The sequence below is a fragment of the Grammomys surdaster genome, unplaced genomic scaffold (genome assembly GCF_004785775.1).
Source record: "Grammomys surdaster isolate TR1022 unplaced genomic scaffold, NIH_TR_1.0 165, whole genome shotgun sequence".
NCBI classification, from domain to species: domain Eukaryota; kingdom Metazoa; phylum Chordata; class Mammalia; order Rodentia; family Muridae; genus Grammomys; species Grammomys surdaster.
In genome coordinates, this window is record NW_021604613.1 from 12,862,413 (window position 1) to 12,886,129 (window position 23,717).

The window sequence follows — 23,717 nt, forward strand, 5'->3', positions numbered from 1 at the left end:
GGGAGGGAGAGAGGGAGAGAGGGAGAGAGAAAGGAAGGGAGAGAGGGAGGGAGAGAGGGAGGGAGGGAGGGAGTTCATGGTATTGTGCAGTGTTGGCAAAGCATGAATATCAAAGTAGAGGTTTTGTAGATAAAGAAAGGGGAAAACTTGACAAATCAGTGTTCAATTTGATTCTTTGATGTGACCTCTTTAATTTAGACCAGACGTTCTCAACCTTCCTTATGCTGCAACCCTTGAATATAGTTCCTCATTTTGTGGTGACCCCCCTACCATAAAATTATTTTTATTGCTACTTCATATCTGTAATTTTGCTACTGTTATGAATCACAATGTAAAGAGCTGTGTTTTCTGATAGCCTTACGTGAGCCCTGTGGAAAGGTTGTTCAGCCCTCAAAGGGGTTACAACGACAGGTTGACAACCACTAATTTAGATTTAGACTCCTCAATGGTATGTTTCAGTGGCATCTGGTATGGAAAACACAAGTTCCCCCAAATATCTAAAAGTGATTTAATGAGTGTCTATTAACAATAACAATGAACACATATCATGTATCTACTATATTCCAGGTATCAGTTTGGGTTCTAGAACTTAAGAATAATACACTGGTGTTCTCCCCACCCTCATGGATTGTCAGCCAATAAGGTCCATGAGGGAAAAGGGAGCAGAGACTAATGACAGAAGAGAGTAAAGGGCGGATGGGGGTTGGAAGCCCTGTGAGTACTTACAGCCAATAGCACACACCAGGACCAGCTGATGACTCAAGGTTTATAAAGTTTTGGGGAATAGTAGGTAGAAACATCCAAGATGGGCAAAGATCACTGGCTGAAGACTTGGGGTACCAACATGCCTCATTAGCATGGGGAAGCATTTCAGGAATCTCAGGTGCTAGCTGACCGAGTTCTTATCAGGAAAAGGAAATAGATACTGTACTATAACTGAGGCTATGTGACATTCCCCAGGTAGAGGTGTATATGGAGGTTTCAAATTCCCCAGACAAGGTCTGGTAATTAGGGAGTCTTGAATTACGCCCTGAGCCCAGAGGCTATCTGGTCAATGGTGGACTCTGACCTTCCTTATCAGAGTTTTCCCACAGTACTTCATTCCAATTCCATGTCCTGCATGCTGTAATGTTGTTCTTATTCTCTTTTACAACAATTACCCTTATTAATAAAAATAATCTTTTCTTACACGTGACAAGGTTTAAGGATGAAATAGGTCAATGAAAATGACATGTAAGGAGATTGCAACAGGCCCTCAGTGAGCAACCTCCAAGGGGCTCAGGAGGAAGATATCACCTTGGGGTCATTTTTGTTTTTTCTTTATTCAAACCCCTCTTCATGTCCTTAGGCTTTTATAAGTTCCATTCTATAACTATGCAATTTCTCCTGCAGTTTCCTGCTGAAGACAAGAAAAGCCAGCAAAACTTAAGGCTCCCAAGATGTAGTGAATTATATAATGTGTATGGGACGGCTCCACCATTGCCCCTGTTGGAATGCAATTTCAGTTATAATTCTGACTGCAGTCTTAAGCTTCCCCAGAATGCAGGAAACACATAAGATGTTCTATAGTCTCCCAAGTGTTCCCATCTTCCTTGAAGCACACGCATTCATTGGAAACCATCCTATAGTGGCTTCTTCTGATTAAAAACAAACCTCTGTGAATACCCCTATCAGGCTCTTTCCCTGAGCCTCTCACTCACTGATATGTCTTGGTACTTTACAGATTCTTCACTTTCCTCTTTTAAAGATTTTCACCTCAGTGCCTCAAACAAAATGCTAACCTGCTTTATCCCACAGACTATACATCATTACAAACCTTCCATTTGTCTAAAATTAGGGGTCTTAAGCCGGATCCTCTCTATTTTATAATAAAGTAAGTGTTCTTGTGTGATTTTTAAAATTATTTATTGAAAATTAAACCCTAGTAGAAATACGCAATAATGGGACTGGAGCGATGGCTCAGCAGTTAAGAGCACAGCCTGCTCTTCCAGAGGACCTGGGTTCAAGATCCAGCAGCACCCACACGGCACTTACAACTGTAACTCAAGTTCCAGGGGAATCTGACACCCTCACCCTCAGATAGACATGTATGCAATCAAAACATTAATAAACATAAAATAAAAATAAATAAATCATTTAAAATACATAGTAACATATTAGCCTTTAAGTTTTCCAAGGTCTTAAAGTTAGAAACACATACATAACTCTCCATAGGCAATGGAGGAACATCCGGAAGACTATTTCTCAGAAGTTAGAGTCCTGACAAACCAGGAACTTAGTAGAAAAAGCCATAAGTAAAAAGAAATAAGAAAATGTGGTTTTAAAAAGCCAAAGGTATGTGATAATAACACTTAAAATTTATATAAAATTATATATGGAGATATTAAAAGCTTTAGTTAAAAAATAACATAAAGGTGCCAGAAATGTGTGAGAAAGATGATAAATACTATGTTGGCCATTATTACAAAACCACTTTGTATCCTGAATAGTCATATATTGTAGCACACAGTTTCTACTACACTGCTTTAAGTTCTAGGTGACCACAGGCTGCCAGCCACCTCTCTGTTTCCCTTGGATCTTCGGACACACACACACATACACACACACACACACACACACACACATACACACACACACACACACACACACACACACACACACACACACACAGAGCTCATTTTAAACCTGACTTATGGGTCTGTGACTGGGCTCTTCCAAGCCTCCCACGGCTAGCATGCCTTTTTCTTTACTCTTTGTTCAACACTCTAAACCTGCCCTTAGCTTAGCTGCCTGGTTACCTTCTCCTTGCTCAACATCCTACATTTACATTGGTTGCATTTCTAATCTCCCATCCACTCCACCTGAGATCTCACATGGCCTCTCTCTCTCTCTCTCTCTCTCTCTCTCTCTGAAGCATAGTTAATTCCTTTCCTCTTCCTTCATCTCCTAGCCTGACAACCTGGAAGTCCCACTTCTTCCATCTTGATGTTAGCCACTGGCACAAGAGTCAACTGGGAAACAGGACCTTCAGCGTTCACATGCAGATCAAAGCATCAGGACCACTCCCTACAATATGCATGACTAAGAAAAGGAACAGAGCCAAGGAAATGGCTAAGTGGACATAGATGCTTGCCACCAAGTCTGCTGACCTGGGTTTGATTCTCAAAAGCCAACATGGTAGGAGGAGAGAACTGACTCCTACAGGCTGTCCACTGCCTTCCACTTCAAAAGAAAAAGGTATAAGAATTATCTTTTGAAAGCCTAGCCTAGCACACTATGCTATTATGCTGACATAGTTATTAAAGTGAATATAGGCAGAACTACTTAAGGACTGGTCCTTACATTTTTACAGGAAAAGATGTGACAGTAAAGTGAAACCAGCACATTCAGAGAGAAAGTTTTACCAAAACCTGAGCCACCAAGAAAGACAAATGAACATACGTGGCACAGCACTTTGAAAACGGCTGGGGTTATATCCAATGAGCTGTCTTCTCAGTTCATTGACTCCAACACCAGAAGGTCCTGAAGACAGAAGGTCACAGCAGAAATAGTTAGATGTGGGTGCACAGGGTTCCATACCACAGCCATCCCTGCAGTCATGCTGATGCAGGAGCATGACAGCAAATGCATTTTTAGGAAAACTCTGTAGTAACCCGTCTTATGATTGGAACAAAACCAGAAAACATCATTCTCCCAGTGACTCATGAAATAACCCACACCACTGCAACATCCAGAGAATACATGTGGAATCACAGGATCTGTCATCTCCAGAAAATTCTACTACTGTTGATGCTCTGAGATATCACTGGGCTTGCATCAGATAATATGAGACATGGCCCTTCTTTTTAAAAGTGTCAATCAGAATGCAACTCTGTCACCCATGGATGCTGTAACATTTCTAACAGGTAGTTGAGTAAGCACTGTCAGGCCCTGCTGGAGGCAGGCTGTAAGTTATGGTTTTCTACTGCTTCAGGGAGCCAACATTGCAGAGGTCTTGGTCACAAAACCAGATCAACCAAGTCCTTTATTGTCCAAGGCGCATCCAGAAGATTTAGACAGTTTATTAAGAACATGGCTAAACATTTCTTAGAGAAATGGGATTTCTCTAAGCTGTCTTCTTAAGATGGACTAGTGATGCAGGCTGGGGTAGACCATGCATACTTCTAGATCAAATTCTAAACAGATAAAAGTATAAACCTCATCATATTTGAGACTGTTAATACACAGGTTCCTACACATCATAGCACACCATGTTCCACTGTAGGTCAAAGGAGAAGAGGCAGAGAAGGCAAAGGAAGCTTGCCTTTGAAAGTTCTCTTATAAACACATACAAGAAGGCCTTTAAAACATTTCTAGAAGAAAGTCTATAGAGAGCCCCACCTCACTGTTACTATCAACACAAAACACTGAATCTAGGATAACTCCCAGAGCTAAGCACAGCATGACATACCCACGAGCACTATGAGGCGGTGTTTGTCTGTTGGCTGCCGCTGGTACCTCACTACCTCCTCGTAAGGAGCACCCACAGCACTGTAGCAGCTGCAAGTGCAACACATGTTGGCATGCAGCTGGCTGAAGTGAGACTTCCTGCGACAGAGGCGCATGCTGCGGCGGAAACCAGCTGAAGGAAATGCACAAAATTTCCAAGTCAGGACAGGCAGATAGCTGTTTCAAGAAGCAGACAGTGAGCTGGGTGTGGTGGCACACACACCTTTATTCAGATGCAGAGGCTCTGTAAATTCAAGGTCAGCCTGGTCAAAAGACAGGGTGAGTTCCAGGACACCCATAGAGTGAGACCTTGTCTTGAAATATCAAACAAAACAAGAAGTAGCTAGTGATGTCCCATATTTGATTAAGTGGCATCTCTCATCCACTGGATGCCAGGGATTAAGCTAGATACAGTGATCAAATAATCCAGGTCATCTTCTCAGGAAATGTGCAATTCACGGAGGAGGAAACACAAAACAGTCACAGAGAACAATAAAATACAGGCTCAGGAAAGGGTGAGAGGTCAGAGAGTGGCAGTGGTTTATTTAGGATGGGCAGCTCAGCAAAAGGATCAGAAAAGCTGCCAATGAGAAGCCGCCCGAGTGCAGAAGGGGCCAGCTCAGGTGCTGTCTGCAGAATAGAACAAACGCCAAGATACAGTGAGAGGTTTGAAGAGCTGCAAGGTAGTAACGGGAAGGTGGTGAGAAGCGGTGCTGAGGGTCACAGCCAGATCACATGGGGGGGGGGGGAGTCTGAGCGATGTGTGAAGGGGCCTTCGAACAGTAAGGTCGTGGCCTGGCTTGTTTCTGAAGGATTCCTTTGGTTGCTGTAGAGAGGAATCAGGGCCTCAGGGAGAGCAGTTGGGGCCTTCTGCAGAAGCTCTGTGGCCAGGGTAGAAACACTGGGTAGTCTTATGGTTCCCATTTCTCAGATGGATATACTATCAGACAGCTTAGGTGATTACATAGGATGGTAGCATCGTCTGCAAAAGTAGGACCGTTAGTCATTATCCCTGGCTGAATTCTTCTTCTGCCACAGCATCAGAAGCCTTTTTGGTATTTCCACAGCCATTTGCAGGTCCTCTCTGAAGGTAGAGTCAGAAACTACATGTGCTTCTATAAACACACAGACACAGTTACGTTCCTATCTATCTATATCGAGAAACCACAGACCCTCACCGGCACCTACAGTATAATGTTGCACTACAGGATTCGCTGTAAATTTCCCTTCTCCTCATGTGGAGCTCCCTCCTCAGCCCTGGCTCTTACTGTCCTCAAATACTCACTTATATCAAGCAACAATCCCAGGGCTAGGGCACACCCTGATGGAGGTTGTGCGTATCAGAGGCTGACCATCAGCTGCTGTTCTCTGCCTCCTCTGGCCCCGAACACGACACCAGGGCACCACCGTCCACAGATTCCCATTGGCCCTGCATGGACTCCCTGTTCCCCACCTTTGTGTAGCCGTTTACTCTGACTAGCCTTACTCAACAGCTTTGGGGTCAGTAATTCTGGAAGTAAGGCACAAAGGCAGCCCCTGTGTCTTAACTCTCCTCCAATGATCCCCAAAACATGTAGGCTTGGAGCTAACATTCTAGCTTTTAGCCTACAGCTCTGTGCTGCTCTCCTGCCTTGTAAAAAGGGAGTTCCGGGGTGATTTTATGAGGGAGGTCTGCTACTTTAGAGAACTCTCCTCAGGTGACAGACTATAGAATATAGACATAAAAGATGGTTTTAATAGCTATGGGACTGATGATCTCTTTAGAGTAAGACAGATAGGCTATAGAATGCTCTGGGGAATAAATGAGCAGATGTATGTTTGACAAAATAATTAAAAGATATCCAAGTTAAATTAGATAAATAACAATGAGTAATCAATAGGTCAGATTATTGATGAGAAAAAAAACCAGAAGGAAGTCAGAACAAGAAACGAGTTGGGGTGATTCATCAGCAAAGGTGGCTTTCAGCAAGGCACCCGGATAGTATGAGTAGCACTTAAAAGCAACAAACACATAACACTTATCAATTGCCACCTACCGATAAAGAACTTTTGTCCATTACCAACAAATTCGTCTTTAGCTGGAACATAGAGAATGGGAGATTATGTGAGGACCGAGACAGGAATGCAACAAGCAAATGCACAGCATCATCTTCTGTTACGAGTGATGTTCTCCGCAGGCGGCAGGCCAGCCCACCGTACCCTTGGCAGCCTACTAGGCCTGTTCTCTGCTCGTCCCATCCCGATGTTCTTATGCAATCTCTTTAGTATGATATCATAGCATTTGTCTAGAAAGACTGAGCATAGAGAGCTATTTCAGGCTTGTTTAAAGTTGTAAGAAAGAAGCTGGGCATGGGACAAATCTGTAATCCCAACACTCAGAAAGCTAAAACAGGAAGACCGCAATCTTGTGCCTAGCTTGAACTATATATTGAGAACTTGTCTTTAAAAAATATTGTCACAGTAAAATATACTGATTATGCATTTTCAAACATATCCTTTAAAAGCTGATATTACAAAAATAAGAAACAAGTTGATTTTGGCTTTCAGTTGAAGACAGTGGTCTTGTGGACCCTGTAGTAACTGTGATGAAAAGTTTCAATTGTCAGTGTGAGACAATCTAGTCACCTGGGAGGAGCATCTGGCCTGTGGGCACATCTGGGAGAATGATCTTCATTACATGAACTGAGGTGAGGAAAAACACTCATCTGGGGCAACACTGCTCCTTGGGCTTGGGTCCCAGACTATGTAAGAATGGAGAAAGTAGGCTGAGCACAGCAAACACATATACATGCATTCTCTCTCTGCCCTTGACTGGGGATGTGATCAGCTGCTTTAAGTTTCTGCCTTAACTTTCCCACAATGATGGACTGCAACCTAGAACTGTAAGCTAAACAGATCCTTTCTCCTGTAAGTTGCTTCTGACAAGATATTCTCTCATAGAAACAGGTAATGAAATAAAGACAAAGATTTTACTAGGTTTTTTATTTCCTAAATAAATAAAATTAAAACTGTCCATCACAGCGTTACTACAGGGTCTGCAAGACCTTCAAGTGTCTTCAAGTGAAAGCCAAAATCAGATTGATTATTTCCATTAAAAAAAGATTCAGAACTTGCTCTGTGGTGGCCAGGAACACCTGAGACAAAGGAGGGGATGATGCCTAGTCCCACAGTCTTGCTCAGGCTTCTACTGGAACTCGGAAATACAGTTATAAAATCCCTTGTAATTTAAACAGGTCTGTTCTGATTATTGATATAATGAATATATATATAATGAACATTTGTCTATAGGATTAACTCACATATATATAATTTTCTTTCTTTAACCTTATTTTTAAGAGTTATTTTGTCTGTATGACATGGTCTCAGATAGTCTAAGCTGGCATCAAATTGCTACGTACCTGAGGGTGACCCTGAACTCATGATCCTCCTGCTGCCACCTCCCAAGTGCTGACTACATTTGCTACTGTACCTGGCTCTAATAATGCATTTGAGATTACAAAGAAAACAGCAGGGGCTGGAGAGATGGCTCAGTGGTTAGAGGAGCTTGCCGCTCTCCCAGAGGACTTGAGTTCAGTTTCCAGCATCCATGCTGGTGGCCCACACCACCTGTAACTCCAGCTCCAAGGGAGTTGATGCCCCCTTCTGGCCTCTGCAAGTACTCAGTATATAAACGGCATACACTCATTCAAGCATGTACACATAAGTTAAAAATTAAAATAAATCTGAAAAAGTACCAGCATCTACTCCATCTTCTGGTAATTAATCACATTTTTCTATGTTATAGAAATACATTCACAAGGAAATACTCACTAACGTATAGATATAAAGCTTAATTGCCTTTATTTAAAATGTTTTCTATTGACCGACTAGTTCCTGAGCTGGGCTTTTGAAAGTCATCTCTCCCAGGATGCTATGCTGCTGCTCTGTGGCAGTGAGAGACGTGAGCATAGCACTAAATGGTAACGCAGGGGTGGAAACGAACACTCACCTTCTGCCAGCTCCTCTGGATATTTGAGCCAGTGAAGAAAGAGACACGAAGAATTAATCTTGGCAAAGATTAAGTTAATCACTTAAGGAATGTGAAAGGCATAGCAGGGAAGCCATGCCACCATTTCAGCTGGTAACTTGAAGGGCGGATGAAAAGCACACCACTGGGACTCAGTGATCTATCTCTACTGCTGGGGGATGGTGATTTGCCCTGTAAGTTATGTGTCAAGACTGTCCCTGAAGGTGTCATTTATCCCTGAAGACTACTGATTGGCACAAAACTGTACTTGAAAGAAAATATAGGAAGACAATGGCTGAGCCTTCTCTCATCTCCCACAGATCCTACCACCACATTCCTGAAAACGATGATATGCAATGAACACACTCTCCAGCAGTCTGACACCTTCCTTCCTGGCCCCTGGATGGCCTAACATATATGCTTTCTTCTCTACTGGTTCTGTGAAGGCTGGGATAGTGGGGTAGGGTGTGGTGGTTGGTTGGGTATTTTTGCTTGTTGTTATATAGACATATTCAAGTGACTGGGTTTTCTAATGATGTTGTTACAGTTTTTCTAGTTAAATAGACTGTATCACTGACCCTGGAGAAATTCAAGAAGGTTACATTATATTTCACTCAGAGGCAGAGACTGAAACTGAAGAGCCTAACTCTTCACTAAGTAGTCCAAGTAACAAGAGTTAAGTGCCTTGGCAGGAACAACTGCCAAGGCTTATCTACTCAGAGAACATGCCAGCTGGACACTAACTGGTCCTTAACTGAGCTCTTATGAGAGTCAAATGAAAAACATTCTTGAGAGCTTTGGGTCAGCTGCATGCTTTCCCCGGTAGAGCTGGTCTTAGAAAGCCAGCAGCTGGCCACCCCCTATGAACAATTTCATAAGCACAACACCAGCCAACACTCATATGGAGCTTACTGTATGCTCAGCTCTGAACACCTTATGTATGCAGGGTGCTTACTGTATGCTCAGCTCTGAACACCTTATGTATGCAGGGTGCTGCTCATCTTAGAGGGATGGAACCTGACGGTCAGAGAGGTGAAAGGCCACAGAGCCCAGAGTCACACTGGGACCCCGTGGCTCCAGTCTGTAGTGTGCCCACTCCACACGCCCGCTGCTTCTCCTTTCACAGACACTGTGAGTACCTCAGGGTCTCAAGTTTCACTTTGGAGTGCAGAACATTTTCCAGAAAAAAAAAAATGAGATAAGCAGAACAAAAAAAGATAAATGTAATCTAAAGATGGTAAAGAAGTCGATCACAAGCTCTGAGCCAAGTACAGAAAATTAAAATTATCCCAAATGGCCCAACCACCTCAGGGAAAATGGGCACATACAAAAAAAAAAAAAAAAGTTGAGTAGTTCCCAGCCCCACCTGTCCTCATGCTAGCTTTTAATGATGAGTACTTATACCAGTACCTCAATTTTTAAATGATTTACTTATTTCTGTATATGATCACTTCTCTGCATGTACACATGTGCACCATGTGCATGCCTGGATGTAGTGGGTTGGCCTGATGCTGCTTGTATTCTAATGCTAATACTGGTTCCTCAAGACCTGGTTGCCCCAGAGACAAGAGAGCCTGCACATCTATGTTATCCTGCCCCAAGTTATTTCTGATTGGTGAATAAAGATGCCGACAGCTAATAGTTGGGCAGAAGAGACACAGTGGGGCTTAGGGTTCCCAGGCTTGGGGGGTCAGAGGTGAACCACGAGAGAGGGGAAGGTGAATGGAGGTGAAGCCCACCAGATAAAACATAAGTAGTAACTCTGGGTTGTCGATAGGAAAGTAGAGGCATAGAGGAGAGATATCTGCCCAGCTCTTGTCCTGATTAAGGCTTACTGTAAATAATAAAGGTGTCTTTTATTGGGAAACTGAATGATCAAGGCAGGGTAAAAAAGCCTGGATTGAGATTAAAACTTTCTACCACCTGGTGCATAAGAAAGCCAGACGGGGGCATTAGATCCCCTAGAACTGGAATTACAGATAGTTGTGGGTCATCATAAGGGTGCTGGGAACTGAACCTAGGTTCTTTGCAAGAGCAGCCAGTGCTCTTAACCTCCCAGGCATCTCTCCAGCCCCAGACTTCTCTATATGTATGGAATGAATTAATTGGAGAAATAATCTAACATGTATTTCGATGTGTGATACAATGTCCTCTTACAATGTCCTAACTCTACTGTAAAGGAAAAATTAAACAAGAAAAAATTTAAATATATACATATCAAAATATAAATTCTTAGGTACAAGTTCTCTAGGAGATAGAAGGAACTGCTAGGCGCTAACATCTGCTTCATGTGATGAAGCACTGGATAAAGTGAGAGGAGCTGTGGCCATTCCTCACAGGAGTACAGAGAAGCAAAGAGCAGAGGGGCAGATGGACATTAACATCTGAGTGCTGAGTGACACCAGCCTGGTTTGTGTCCATGGTAAAGGAGGAGCCCATTCAGTTACAGGACAGACAGTAGCCCAAGGCACAGAGACTCTAAACGTCAGCCTGAGGAAACAGAAACTAAAGGAAACTGGGGGTCTAGGAGCATGCCCATTTAACAAACAAACCAAACACAGTATAGAATCTATTCTGCTACCAACAGAATCAATGATATTTTGAAGAACAGACACTGGAAAAGTGCCATTATTACAAGTAATATACTATCAAAAACAAGAAAGTGTATTCCAGTAAGCACTGGGCTTTGCACCTTATTTACTATGTGGAACAGAGTGTGGGAAATAAGGGCTTCAGAAACTACAAGACAATTCTTCATTCTATGTGTCTTCCAGAAGAATGATCGTGTGTGTGTGTGTGTGTGTGTGTGTGTGTGCACTCATAGGTGTCACAGCCATGTGTGACTGCCTGAGTACAACCCTAGGTGTGGGTCCTCACCTTCCACCCTGGTTGAAACTAAAGTCTCTTCGTGGATCTCCACTGTGTGTCAGGCCTGAAAGCTTCCAGTGATCCTCTTGTCTCTGCCTCATGCCTTGGCAGAAGGGCACTTAATTACAGATGCACACCACTGTGCACACCTGGCTTGACATGGGTTCTAGGGATTCAAACCTGGGACCTCATACTTATATGGTATGTACTTTAACATGGAGCCATCTCCCCAGCCGTCTACACACGTCTTATAAAGCTTATATCCATATCATATATTAAAGAGCTACCTATTTAATCTTCAATTATCGTTGCCCGGTAGGAACATGGTGGTTCTAGAGCCATGGTTCTCAACCTTCCTGATCCTGAGACTCTTTAATACATTTCTTCATGTTGTGGTGATTCCATAATAAAATTATTTCGTTGCTACTTCACAACTGTAATTTTGCTGTCATGAATTGTAATGTAAATTTCTGACATGCAGGTTATCTGAAATGAAACCTCCAAAGGGATCACAACCCACAGATTGAAAGCCATTGGTCTAGAGACAACCCTTTATAGTGGAAGCTGGCTGTATAGTCTTCAGGACACCAGCATTCCTAATCCTACCAGTTAAAGGATGCTAATACTCTTAATACATGAAACTATCAAACACTGCCCCACAGGAATCCAAATACCCCTGGACAGCCCTGGGCCTAAGAGAAGTGACTAGTTAAATGAAGTTTACAGTAGCTCAAAAATAACTACCGTGTCGGTCCATATCTGGGATCTGCAGCATAGTTGGGAATATGCATAGGAAATAAAAGCTACTATCGTGAAGCCAATGAACCTGTCACCTAACACGGTTTAAATTCTTGTTATCTTATTGTCTGGTTTAAAAAAACCACTTTGTTATATCTCTAAATATGTTTAAATTATACCAAAACATGGAAAATATATCTAAAAGTTGGTACTAAATATGCATATTTTTAACTTACCAGATTCAAAAGTTTCTTCATCTGTGGTTTTCAGTAGAGGTGAAAAGCAAAATTATCATTACATGACTATCTACACCAAGTCTATATTTTAGCAATGCAAGCCTAGTCCATGCTTCTGCCCATACGCTGCCTTTAAAATGCTTGCATTAGATCAGCATCAAGTCAGCGTTAGCTCTATGGCATACATATGTCTTTAAGAGATGAACAGCATTCGACAGATGCGCTGTGGTTACCAGGAGGGATGCAGCAGGGTATTAAATAAGTAGATAACAGGAGAGAAGAGAATAAATAAAAAACTGGAACATGGGCTGGAGAGGTAGCTCAGCGGTTAAAAGCGCTGACTGCCCTTCCAGGGGTCTTAAGTTCAATTCCCAGCAACCACATAGTGACTCACAACCATCTGTAATGGGAACTGATGCCCTCTTCTGGTGTGTCTGAGGACAGCTACAGTGTACTCATATACATAAAATAAATAAAAATATCTTTTTTAAAAAAAGAGGGACACCACAAGAAACTCTTCCAAACTATTGGGTGTGGCACAGGGGACTGCTCCAAAGGTCATCAGTGTGGCAGTGGTGTAAGCTCCCTACCAAGTCAGGGTCTCCCAACCTGTGACTCCTTGTTCAAGTGACTGAGAGAGATGAGATAAATCAGCTTCCTCGGTAGTTAAAACAACTTTTGTTATTCTGATAAACTTAGAACATTTATTTAGTACGATATGTAAGAGGAGGAGAAAGAGGGAGGACAGAGAGGGAGGAGGGAGAGAGGGAGGGAGAGAGAGAATATGCAGGCATGCACATGCCGTGACATATGTGGGGGTCAGAGGACATGCAGGAAGTAACTTTACTAGTTGAGCTACCTTGTCTGTCCCTCTTGTTATCTTTTGAAAGTGGAATTAAAAATAAAGAGACTCACGTTTGTACAAAAGTACAATCGTAACACACAGTAGTGTGACCCATCATGCATCTTTAGAGGAGGCACAGCCCCTACTAAGGGCACAAACATAACTGGAATACATATTTTAAAGCTAGTCATTGTATCAGTGCTTATATCGGAAACTCAGTACGCTGTTAAAAAACAAAAACAAGACTACAGAGATGCTCTTTACATAGGACAGAATCATCTTTAAGATACACAGAGGCAGGAGGCCACGCACATCAGAGCCGACCCGGTGCACTGTCAAAGGACGTGCATTTATGTTTGGGTGAAAGGTCGGGGGTGGGGCAGGGAGAAGAATGCGTGCCATTGTCTTTATCTTCAAAGAGTATATTTGGAGAGAAACTACAGAAACGGGAAACTGAGGCCGTGAGATGGCTCAGTGCTTGCCCAAGTGTGGCAACCTGAGTTTGAACCCTGGAACCCAGTTAGAGCTGGAAGGAGAAAACTAACTCTAAAAGTTGTCCTCTGACTCCACACATTCATTATGGCATGTGTGACACACACACATAATGTGTGTGCGTGCATGTAAGTACATGTGCGTGTGCACATGCACACACACACAAACACAAACTACATCATCATAATCATTTTTTAAAACAGGAAATTGAAGAGGGGAAACACAGGAAGAGGAACTTCTATCTGAATATGGTTTTGTGGGGTTTGAACTATGTCAACGTATGCACTAATGGAATTTTAATTTAAATTGTAGAAAGGAAATAAATAGTATTAATTAAAAAAAAACAGATTGTGGAACTTGGTTTTTAAAAAAATATCCACGTTATTCTGCAACTGGTCTGAGAAATATATAGATGAATGTTTCATATCAAACACTGCACTAGCCCACAATCCCATGACAAAGTTAGCTGGCAGAGCTGGACGTGATGGCTCCTTCTTATGATCCCTGCACTCAGGAGGCCGAGGCATGAGGATTGCTGAGCAATAGGAGCCAGCCTCGACTATGTAGTGAGTACCAGGCCAGCCTGGGATACAGAGGAAGAGCTTGTCTCAAAAGGAAACCAGATTACCCATCAGACCAATGCCTCTGCAACTAGCTTCCTCATGAAACCTAGCGCCTCATGAGCCAGGCCTAGTAACGCTGCTGAATTTGAGAAAAATCTTTTTAGAATTCATAAACCCCATTAAATGTCTTATTTATTTCTCCAAGGTTTAGAACCCATTGCCATCTGCCTACACTAGAATTAGTATATGTAATAGCAAAAATATACTTTGCATTTAAGTATTTGGCATCACACTCTTCATTATTCCACAAAGAGCATGGACATTTCTGGCTGTCCCACCGCCTGAGACACTGCTTATCTCTGTCCTGAGGTAATTTCTGAGAGGGAGCCCTGGAGACACCCCTGGCTTTGCTTCTTGGAATCACAATAAAGGCACATGGGCTGAACTCATTTTACATGCCCTCCAGAAGAAGGGTTTGCAGCCCTGTGACATCTCTGCTTCTGGTCATCTAGAGCTGAAGTGCTTCATGTTTCTTCTGGTAGTGACTCAGTCAGGAGGAACTGTTACCTGCTTCCACACACTTCTCGTCGATCTTCATGCTGTCTTCTACAAAAGAACATAGACAAGGGGCTTAAAATGTGCCCACATTACACACAAAATCTGTTGACAAAACTCAGACTACATTTCAGCACGACTCTTAGAACTATTGTTCTCTTGGAGAGATACGACAAATTCTACTGTGTCAGAGAAACATGCACCTTACGAATGGTAGGGCATAAAGCGCTCCTGTGTACCAGCACTGGCTGGTACCCACAGTGCCAGATGAAATGTGCAGCCTGCTGAAAGCACAGCAGCAGCGTGGATCCTGAATACTACACTACTGACAAGGTGGCAGGGTGGCCCCACTCGTGCAACAGAAGCACAATTGTTTGGGGGTTAGCCAATTACTTTTTGATTAGATTTGAAGCCTGATCCATGGAAAGAAATGCAAAACTGATATTGACAACCTGGACCAAAGCTGGTGGCTTGGAGGTCATTGGTCCTAGGGCATAGTTTACTATCGATATATGGCCAAACTGCCTTCCGAATATTTATGTCTATACCCTAAGGCTAGTGCAGCTGTCCATCTTGGCCACAAGAACCTCTTGCAGTGGAAAACACTTAATACAGAGACTCATCCTTGGTAAAAAAGGCAAAAGCTACTTCCATCATTACAGCTGAGACAGAGACAGGAGAGAAAGACAGAGAGAGGTAGATAGACAGACAGACCGACAGATAGAAACATAGCATTAACATGCACGTGGCTGAACATAGACAAATGGAAAGGCAATCCCTGAAGGTCCCATTTAACCTCCAACGTGGGGCACCCCATAAGGAAGCTTGAATCTCTAGACTACCTTTTTCAATTTCAGGCAATCATTCCTTTTTCCAGAACTTCAATTTTTTTCATACACAAGATGAGAATAATAATTTCCTTACAATGTTATGAAATTTGTATAAGCACTTGATACAAAGCCCTGCTGAGCTTCACTATGCTGAGGTCTTAGCTTGTGCTCTGTCAGACTCCAGAACTGTGAATAAACATTACATCCCCTCCTTGATCTCTTAGATCAGAATAAATACCCTGCTGTGCGACACATGACCAGATATGTAGAAATAGCTTCACATAGCTGAGCAGAACAGAAATGAATTTCGAGGATTAGAGAAAATTCCTAGGAGTATCTGGAGATAAGGGTGTCTTCCTGAATCCCATTCCTTACCTTCTTCCATAGACAGTGCTGGCGACAGGGAGAGAAAGAAACAGCAGTTCACATTCTATGTCTTTCAGATTAACTTAGGACCAGAACAGCAAAGCACCAACATTGCAACCCGTGTCCCGGGAATTCATGGAGACACCTAGTGACCGCCCTTCAGAAATGAATGTATGCTCCAGAATGGCTGGAAACAGGGAACTACTTGTTTCTGGCGAATGCACCACCTGCCTTCTCAACATCCTCTGTAGGAGTCGTGTTCTTCTAAGTCTGAGTTAGGGCAGCATGTCTTAGGAACTCAAATCTAGGAAGGGAAGAGGGGAGTGGGGGAAGTGAGGGAGAGGAGAGCGAGGGACAGGGGTGAGGATAAGTGCACCACAGTAAACAACCCTCTGATGATCATGCACAATCTCACTTAGCACTGGGATTTTCAAAATCTTCATTAGTTAAACGGCCTTTCCTCTTCACTAGGCCTGTCCGTGCCCTGTCCTGTGTTTCTACACAATCAAATTTAAACAGAGAAAACAAACAAACCGTAGCATCATGCATGACAGATAAAAGAAGTGATCTAAGAGTTTGGGGGCAAGCTCCAGTTTGCTTCTGTTGTCTGCAACTCTCCTTTGGTCACTGTCCCCCAGTGTCAGCAGCTTTATTAAGCCTTAAGTAGTTCATGAGCACTTGTGGCCACAGACCTCTTGCTGACCACGCCCCTCCTACCATTTGAAGAACAATGTGTAATGATCACAGTGAGTTCCTTAAATGTCTCATATTTAGCCAAAAAGGTCCAGGACTGGAGCTGAGGATAGTCCAGTGGGAAAGTGCTTTCTTAGCATGCACCAAGCCCTTGGTTCAATCTCCAGTACAAAAAAGAAAAGAAATAGGGGCTGGAGAGATGGCTCGGCTATCTAAGGTCACTGGCTGCTCTTCTAGTGCTTAAACTATCTCTAGCTACTGTCCCAGGGGTTCTTACACCCTCTTCTGGCCTACTAGGGTACTGCATGTATGTAGTACACAGATATTCAGGCAGGCAAAATCCATGCCACCACCACCCCCCACCCCACCCCGACACAAAATAACAAAAAGAAAATAAATCTTAACATTAATAAAGAAAGGACACAAATGAAGATTATGCAACTGTATAGCCACAGACATCTGTCCAGGTATAACATACAAGAGCTCCGGAGGCCAGGGGTGGGGGTAAGGGTGAGGTGTCTTGGAGGACTTGAATTTGGGAGGAAATGACTTAAGCAGTCTTTAACCCAAGGATGTGTTTAACTTCTGTGCTGGTTGGTTCCCATCTACTTGACATAAACCTAAACATATCTGAAAAGAGGAACGTTTAATTAAGAAGATGCCTCCATCAGACTGGCAAGTATCGAGGTATTATCATGACTGAGGATTGATACAGGAGGGCCCATCTCACCTCGGGTAGTACCATCCCTAGGCTGGTGGTCCTATAAGAAAGCACACTGAACAAGCCATACGGAGCCAACCAGCACATAGCATTCCTCCGATGCTTCACACCTGCCTCCAGGTTCCTGTCTAACATCCTTCCATGATGGACCGTGAAATTAGCCATTTCCTTGCTGAGTTGCTTTGGGTGACGGTGGAATGCTAACAGAAAAGGAAAAGGGTATGAATGCCTGCAGGGGATTCTGATAGCTGGCTTCTGATGGCTGCTTGTGGAGGAGAGTACTGTGGGACAATGAGAATATTTAAGCCCCTCACATGGGCAGGAGGCTAGCCTGAGAGATGGAAGCACCCTTCTTGGATGTGCATGCTGAGTTTGAGATCTCTGCACACACTCACATACTCACATTCACATCGGGTGGATTTGAGGCAGGTGTGAGGCTGGTACGGCTGAGACCACCAGAATTCGCGCTGCTTCCTAGGCAGAAAGAGAGCAAAGATTGGCTGGTTTTTATAGTGTGGTCTCTCTCGGGGCTGTAGCACTGGGAATACATTTCAGAAGAGACACAAAGATGGGACTTCATCATCTGGCCCCAGTACACCATAGGTGGCTCTATTCCACTGAGCCTGGGGCAGTGACTGTCCTGGGTTGCCTCCAGTGTTTCCAGGACACCTTTCCTTTCCCTTAAGAGTCCCCCACTTGGGATGTCAATCCCCATTCTTCCTGGCAGTTGCCAAGTTCTCAATCCTGGCTATAATTCTGTATGGTTTTATTAAGCAGGCAAATGTCCCTTCTAAGCCTCCATCTCTTATCTAACAGGCTTGGATTCCTCCTTCCTCTGCCACCCCATCCCACTGCCTGCCCCAGGGCTGTGCACTGCCAACAGCTGCAGCCTCTCCAGGATTTCAGTGTCTTGTCTTTTTCCTGCCAGTATCTCCCTCTTCACAATACTAATAATCTGCTGATGCTGTAATCCATGGATCTTCATGACCTCATCAAATCCTAAAGACCTTGTCTTACAATACTATTGCTCTGTGGGTTACATTTCACTGGGGGATTAGGTCAACATATTCAGACCATAGAAATATTTAAGTTTAATTTAGTCTCACAAGCACTTTTCTATCTAGCTGATATAACTATTCTGGTCCCCTTAGTGTTTAAGAAGCTGAAAATCTATCAGTAAGTTGACACTTAGGTTTATAAACGGAGGCATTTATGCTCGCCCATCTGTTTGTGTCTTTATCACATTCTCAGAAACTTGATGTCCCAAGCACTGCCTAATGATCACCCTGACGGGCCTCCCTTACCTCTTCAGAAGGTGGTTGGAAGGGATTAGCCCAGCACAGATAGCAAGGTCTGAGATTTTCCTGGCCTGCCACCAGAGGGCATCATTCTGGTCCACAATCTGTAGAATGTCCCCTTTCAGGAAAGGCAATCCAGCATCCATGCAGGGGATGTCAGGATCCTCTTGAGGCCAGTAATCAATCATGGCACGAACATAAACCTATCAGCAAGTGCACAATGGTACTCTCAGAGGAACACATGTCCAGAACCATCACAACTTAAAACCATTGCCCTCACTCCTCTGCTCTCATCTTTGTTTTCCGGCCTTACCGTTAAAGAGATGTTCTTCTAACATCTGGGGGGGTGGGAGGGTGGGCTGCTGTTGGCATCTCCATCACAGGGCATAGAGAGATCAGGCTAGAACTAGGCTGGAAGTTTCCTCCCTGCTGGCTAGCACTAGAAGGTGCTAAGAAGGCTGCTGGGGAAGAATTGTCATCAACATCTTTACTTACCTGTGGACCTTTATGTAGCAATACCAACCAACCAAGCAAAGAGAGCTCTTTGGAGCAACAGTGGCAAGTCTATTAAGGCCATAACCAAACACTTTCCAGCTGGATGTGATGCTGACTCCATAAAGAGAGTTCACATTCAGTATTGCAAACACAGTTGCAGGCCTGTGGCTGAGAAGGTCACAGGCCCTAGTGGGAAGCTACTGAGGATGTTTTGCTAAATGGCCATGATGTGCCTGTCAAATTGCTTTCCCAGTTCCCATAGATTAGTGACGCTGTCAGCTCTGGCCATAGGAGTTTCTTTTGGCTTTGGCCAGCAGTTACTGCAAAGACTCATATATAGTCAGAGTACTGAGAATAGGTGATTATTGAATGAATAGCCATAAATGGGACACCTGTATTATCCTCTCCAGAGCTCAGAGGACATTGTAGAGAAAGAGGCAGAGATAATGTAGGAGCTAGGAGACGAAGGAGGCATGGTGTGCACACTGACTTATAGGCACGATGTAGCGGTTACACTTGACTCACAGCCTCTCCGATCACCTACATGATTGGGCAGGTCAGTGCCCTGCCAGAGGGCTCATGGGGGTCCCATCCCTCCTCGCCCAGGATTTAAAAACAGTCAATGGCTGATGGGAATACTTGCCTTAGTGTTCCTGTTAATAACACTGATGAATCCTATCATACGCATACACGCACGTGCGCACAAACACACACACATGTGCACACATACACACATGCATACACACATACACATGTGTTCACACACACATACATGTGCACACACACCCATATTCATGCACATGTGTGCATGCATAGACTCATATATGAAAGCAGAAATGGGGCTAGTTGGAAAGATAAAGAAGATTAAGGGAGAAGAACATGAGAGGGTAATGAGATGGATTAGATATGCAAAATACATTATACATATGTATGTATGACAATGTCATAATGAAACCCATTATCACAGCATGTTAAAATGTGTTGTAGAACAGAATCAATTAATTTAGAAATATTTTTGCCCAGATGCTCGCTATTTTTGATGCAGCTTCTTAACTTCATGGCGGTCCACTCCTTTTGCTGTATTCCTTTACCCCCTCTCCATTTCAGATCATCAGCACTGAGAAAGATCCCGAATACTGAACCCTTGTCCAAAACAGTCTAGCGGCTAGGACTGCTACACACCATACTGTTGCTGTGTGTTCTTACCATCTTCTGGCTGCTCACAGGTGGGGCAGAGACCGGAATCACCTTGAACATGATTGTACCACAAGACATAGCCTAGAGGACGGCAACGAGGAAGAGTGGTGAACGGTTAGACAGGGTAACATCTCAGTGTATCCAGCCTTAAACTCCACAGGGCAGGAGACAGAGTAACAGTCTGCCCAGGCTCAGCTTGGGAAGGGATGTTTCCCAGCCTGGGCCAGAACTTCTGGAGGTTAAACAGGAAGCTTGATGAATTTCATGACAGCAAAGTCTGGGGCTGGAGATGAAAAGCTGCTGGGAGGGACTTAAACACCATCACATGATAGTACCACGGGGCAAGGCATGTCACTAAGTCACTAACAAAAGAAGTAAGACAGTTACCAGAATATGGATCACTTGCTCAGGGTCCAGGCCCTCTACTGAAACTCCATTAACTTCCACCAGTTTGTCTCCAGCATACAGCAACCCTACGTAACAAGAACATAAACAGAGGAAGGAAGGGTCCAAGAAATAAAACAGAGGCTGCTATTCCAATGACCACTAGCTCACCCCAAGCATGTTTGAAAATTTAAAAAAAAAAAAACTGTTCCAACTTATACCACCATAACTGTCTGTGAGCACTGTCTACTTCTTTGCCAACACCAAGAGTGATTTGTTTGTTTGTTTTACTACTCTGATGTTTTAAAATGGAACCAAAATACTGGTCAGAAGAACTCTAAGCATGTCTGGGCCAGACTCTGAAGACAGATGCTCCAATGTTATAAGGAATAGAGGCTGCCCAGGTAGTCAGCTGTCCCTACAACTGTTTAAATTTTAGAAGCTATGTTTGGTGCTTCCTATATACTCAGGTAATATTTAATTTGTCTCAGATTTCTGATGGGGTTGAAGACTAGTTATAGTCTCATAAGCAAACTTAAGTTGTTTAGCATTGAAAGCATGGTTTGCAGATGGTGATGCAGGCTAAAAATCAAAACATAATTCAGGTATGGAATTGTAAACTCTTTAAGTTAGGAATGATGGTAAAGTACTTTTTCTAATTGACAAATATGATGGACTGGATGTTAATTGTATCTCATACTCTGTGATTTACATAATTGTTGTACTCAATTTATGTCTGAGAGAAGAGGATTTTTGTTTTTTTGTTTGTTTGTTTAATTTGGACAGAAAAGGTGAGATGTTGGAGATTGGTTCTAATCCTTTGATTCAATTGGGAATCTGTGTGTCCAGACTCTAAAGGTCCTTGTCCCCAATTGGTTTTTGATCAATCAATAAAGATGCCAGCGGCTAGTGGCTGGGTAAAGAAAGACAGGGCCGGACCCTTAGGTTGTGCAGGCTAGGACACAGCGGGGAGGAGACAGAGGATCACCATGATGCAGTGGGAGACAGAAGAGATTTAGAGCTTCAGGAGAGAGAGCCAAAGAGCCATGTGAGAATTTAGGTGGGTGGCCACTGGCCACTTCCCCCGTTGGGCCCAGGGTAGTAAGGGGAGGTTTAGAAGTGCCCAGCCTTTGAGGTAGCCAAGGCATTTCAAAAATAAGCTTTTGTGTGTGTGTGTGTGTGTGTGTGTGTGTGTGTGTGTGTGTGTGTTTCATTCTTGGATCCAAAAATTCCCTGAGTGGGTGGCTGAAGTACAACACACTGGGAGCACAAAGTGGAAGCCAAACTCATTGCTACATTCCAATCTTGAGTTTTATGAGTTTTGTTTATGTATGCTTCTTATGCTTTTCCTTTTAAAAAAAATTATTCTAGTTTATTATCTTTATTTGCCTGTTTGTTTTCTAAAGGAAGAGATAAAAAAGGCTTGGAGTTGGATGGGTGCAAAGGTGGGAGGATCTGGGGGGAGATGGGGGAAACTGTGATCAGGGTACCCTGTATGGGAAAATATTTTCAATTTAAAAAAGAAGAAAAGCAAATATCTTGATCTATTACTATATGTTGTATACGTGATTGTATTTTCACACTGAAGCTGATTAATATGATTTCTATGTGTTGATGTTTTTAAAAGCTTTGAGAAATATAGGAGAGATGGGAGGTTTCAGAGAGCTGAGACAACAGCAGGATGAATATCTGGAGAAAAATCGAGGAGGAAGATGACCCGTCTGGAAAGAGCCAAAGAGAAAGAGGAAAGAAGGCCGGGGGACCTGCAGTGAGGGTCTCCATAGGATTTTCCAGTGGGTGTCAGGGTGCCACATGCAGGTGCCAGGAGGCTGTGGGGAGCAGGGGATGAGTCAGGTGTGGATGCACAGTGGCAAGAGGGGGATATGTGTGAAAGGCTGGAAAGCACGAGAAGTTGCTCACGATGAACAAGAGCTCTGCCATTTTGGAAGCAGAAGAAGCTGGGTCCTTCCATCTGTAAAATGTCATGACAATGTTTGCTTTGTTTGGCAACCTTGAGAATGTTAACAAGAATGCATCCTCACGGAGCCCAGCATGTAGGTCCTCTCGGGCCAAGGGTGCTGGCATCCTTTGATTTTTTACTGCTTTAGCCTAGCAGGAGCATCCGAAGGCCCTGACCTAAGTGGAGAAAGGAACTTCTCTGCCCCGGGAGAAAAGCTCTAGACTCCACGTTTGCTGCGTCTCACTTACTCTTTGTTACCCCAGCTTACCGCTCCTCTCCACCAGCCCACCATGGATAACCCTGGCCACCAGGATATCCCCTGTTATCTCGTGACGCTTGATGGTTGCTCCCTGGAGAGAGAACACAATAGAGCATCAGTTAATTCTTACCTGCCTTCTATCAGCAGAAGAGAAGAGTGTAGGCCAGTGTATTAGAATTGAGTAAAACACACAAAGGCCATTCATTATATAAAATATATAATACAGATGTCGTGTTTTCACCAAAAAGAGTTTATATCTTGTCTTCTCATAAAAGAAAGACACTACATAGAAGCCTTTGCATGGTGAGAACATTATGAGCTGAGTGAGTCTGAACCACAGGCAAAGTTACACCAGCTGCCATGCCACCATCCTGCTCTCTGTGTGACTGAGATGAAATTGCCATTCAAGTACCTATTAGCTATAACTTACATCACAACAAACCCTGGCGTAACCATAAACAAAAGATGAAATGATTTCCTCACCAGGGGCTGTTGGTTTTTCACCAGACAAACAATCCTCATTGCTTCTTCACTGTCAGGGATATTATCTGGCAGTGGGGGGAGAAGGGGTTCAAAGTCTTTCTGAGCCACTGTGTCATGGGCACTGAGCAAAGCCTAGGACAGAAGAGGGAAGGTGAGCAAATGTCGCATGCAGCACACATGCATCTCAAAAATGGTGACTTGATACTGTATAAGACATACAACCACAAACACCCACATGTCA

General features: G+C 43.5%; 1 protein-coding gene across 1 annotated transcript in view; it reads right to left on the reverse strand.

Moving 5' to 3' along the window:
- Window positions 1-23,717, reverse strand: part of Mpp4 (membrane palmitoylated protein 4) — a 36,148-nt gene that overhangs the window by 4,805 nt on the left and 7,626 nt on the right. Inside the window, exons 5-17 of the mRNA XM_028765692.1 lie at window positions 23,477-23,608; window positions 23,003-23,084; window positions 20,778-20,863; window positions 20,400-20,471; window positions 18,705-18,901; window positions 17,810-17,874; window positions 15,996-16,013; window positions 14,803-14,841; window positions 12,337-12,357; window positions 8,477-8,491; window positions 6,525-6,566; window positions 4,451-4,621; window positions 3,442-3,522 (exon numbers count right to left, since the gene is read on the reverse strand). Coding sequence (XP_028621525.1) covers window positions 3,442-3,522; window positions 4,451-4,621; window positions 6,525-6,566; window positions 8,477-8,491; window positions 12,337-12,357; window positions 14,803-14,841; window positions 15,996-16,013; window positions 17,810-17,874; window positions 18,705-18,901; window positions 20,400-20,471; window positions 20,778-20,863; window positions 23,003-23,084; window positions 23,477-23,608 — 1,021 coding nt within the window. The remainder of the gene's footprint in view (window positions 1-3,441; window positions 3,523-4,450; window positions 4,622-6,524; window positions 6,567-8,476; window positions 8,492-12,336; window positions 12,358-14,802; window positions 14,842-15,995; window positions 16,014-17,809; window positions 17,875-18,704; window positions 18,902-20,399; window positions 20,472-20,777; window positions 20,864-23,002; window positions 23,085-23,476; window positions 23,609-23,717) is intronic.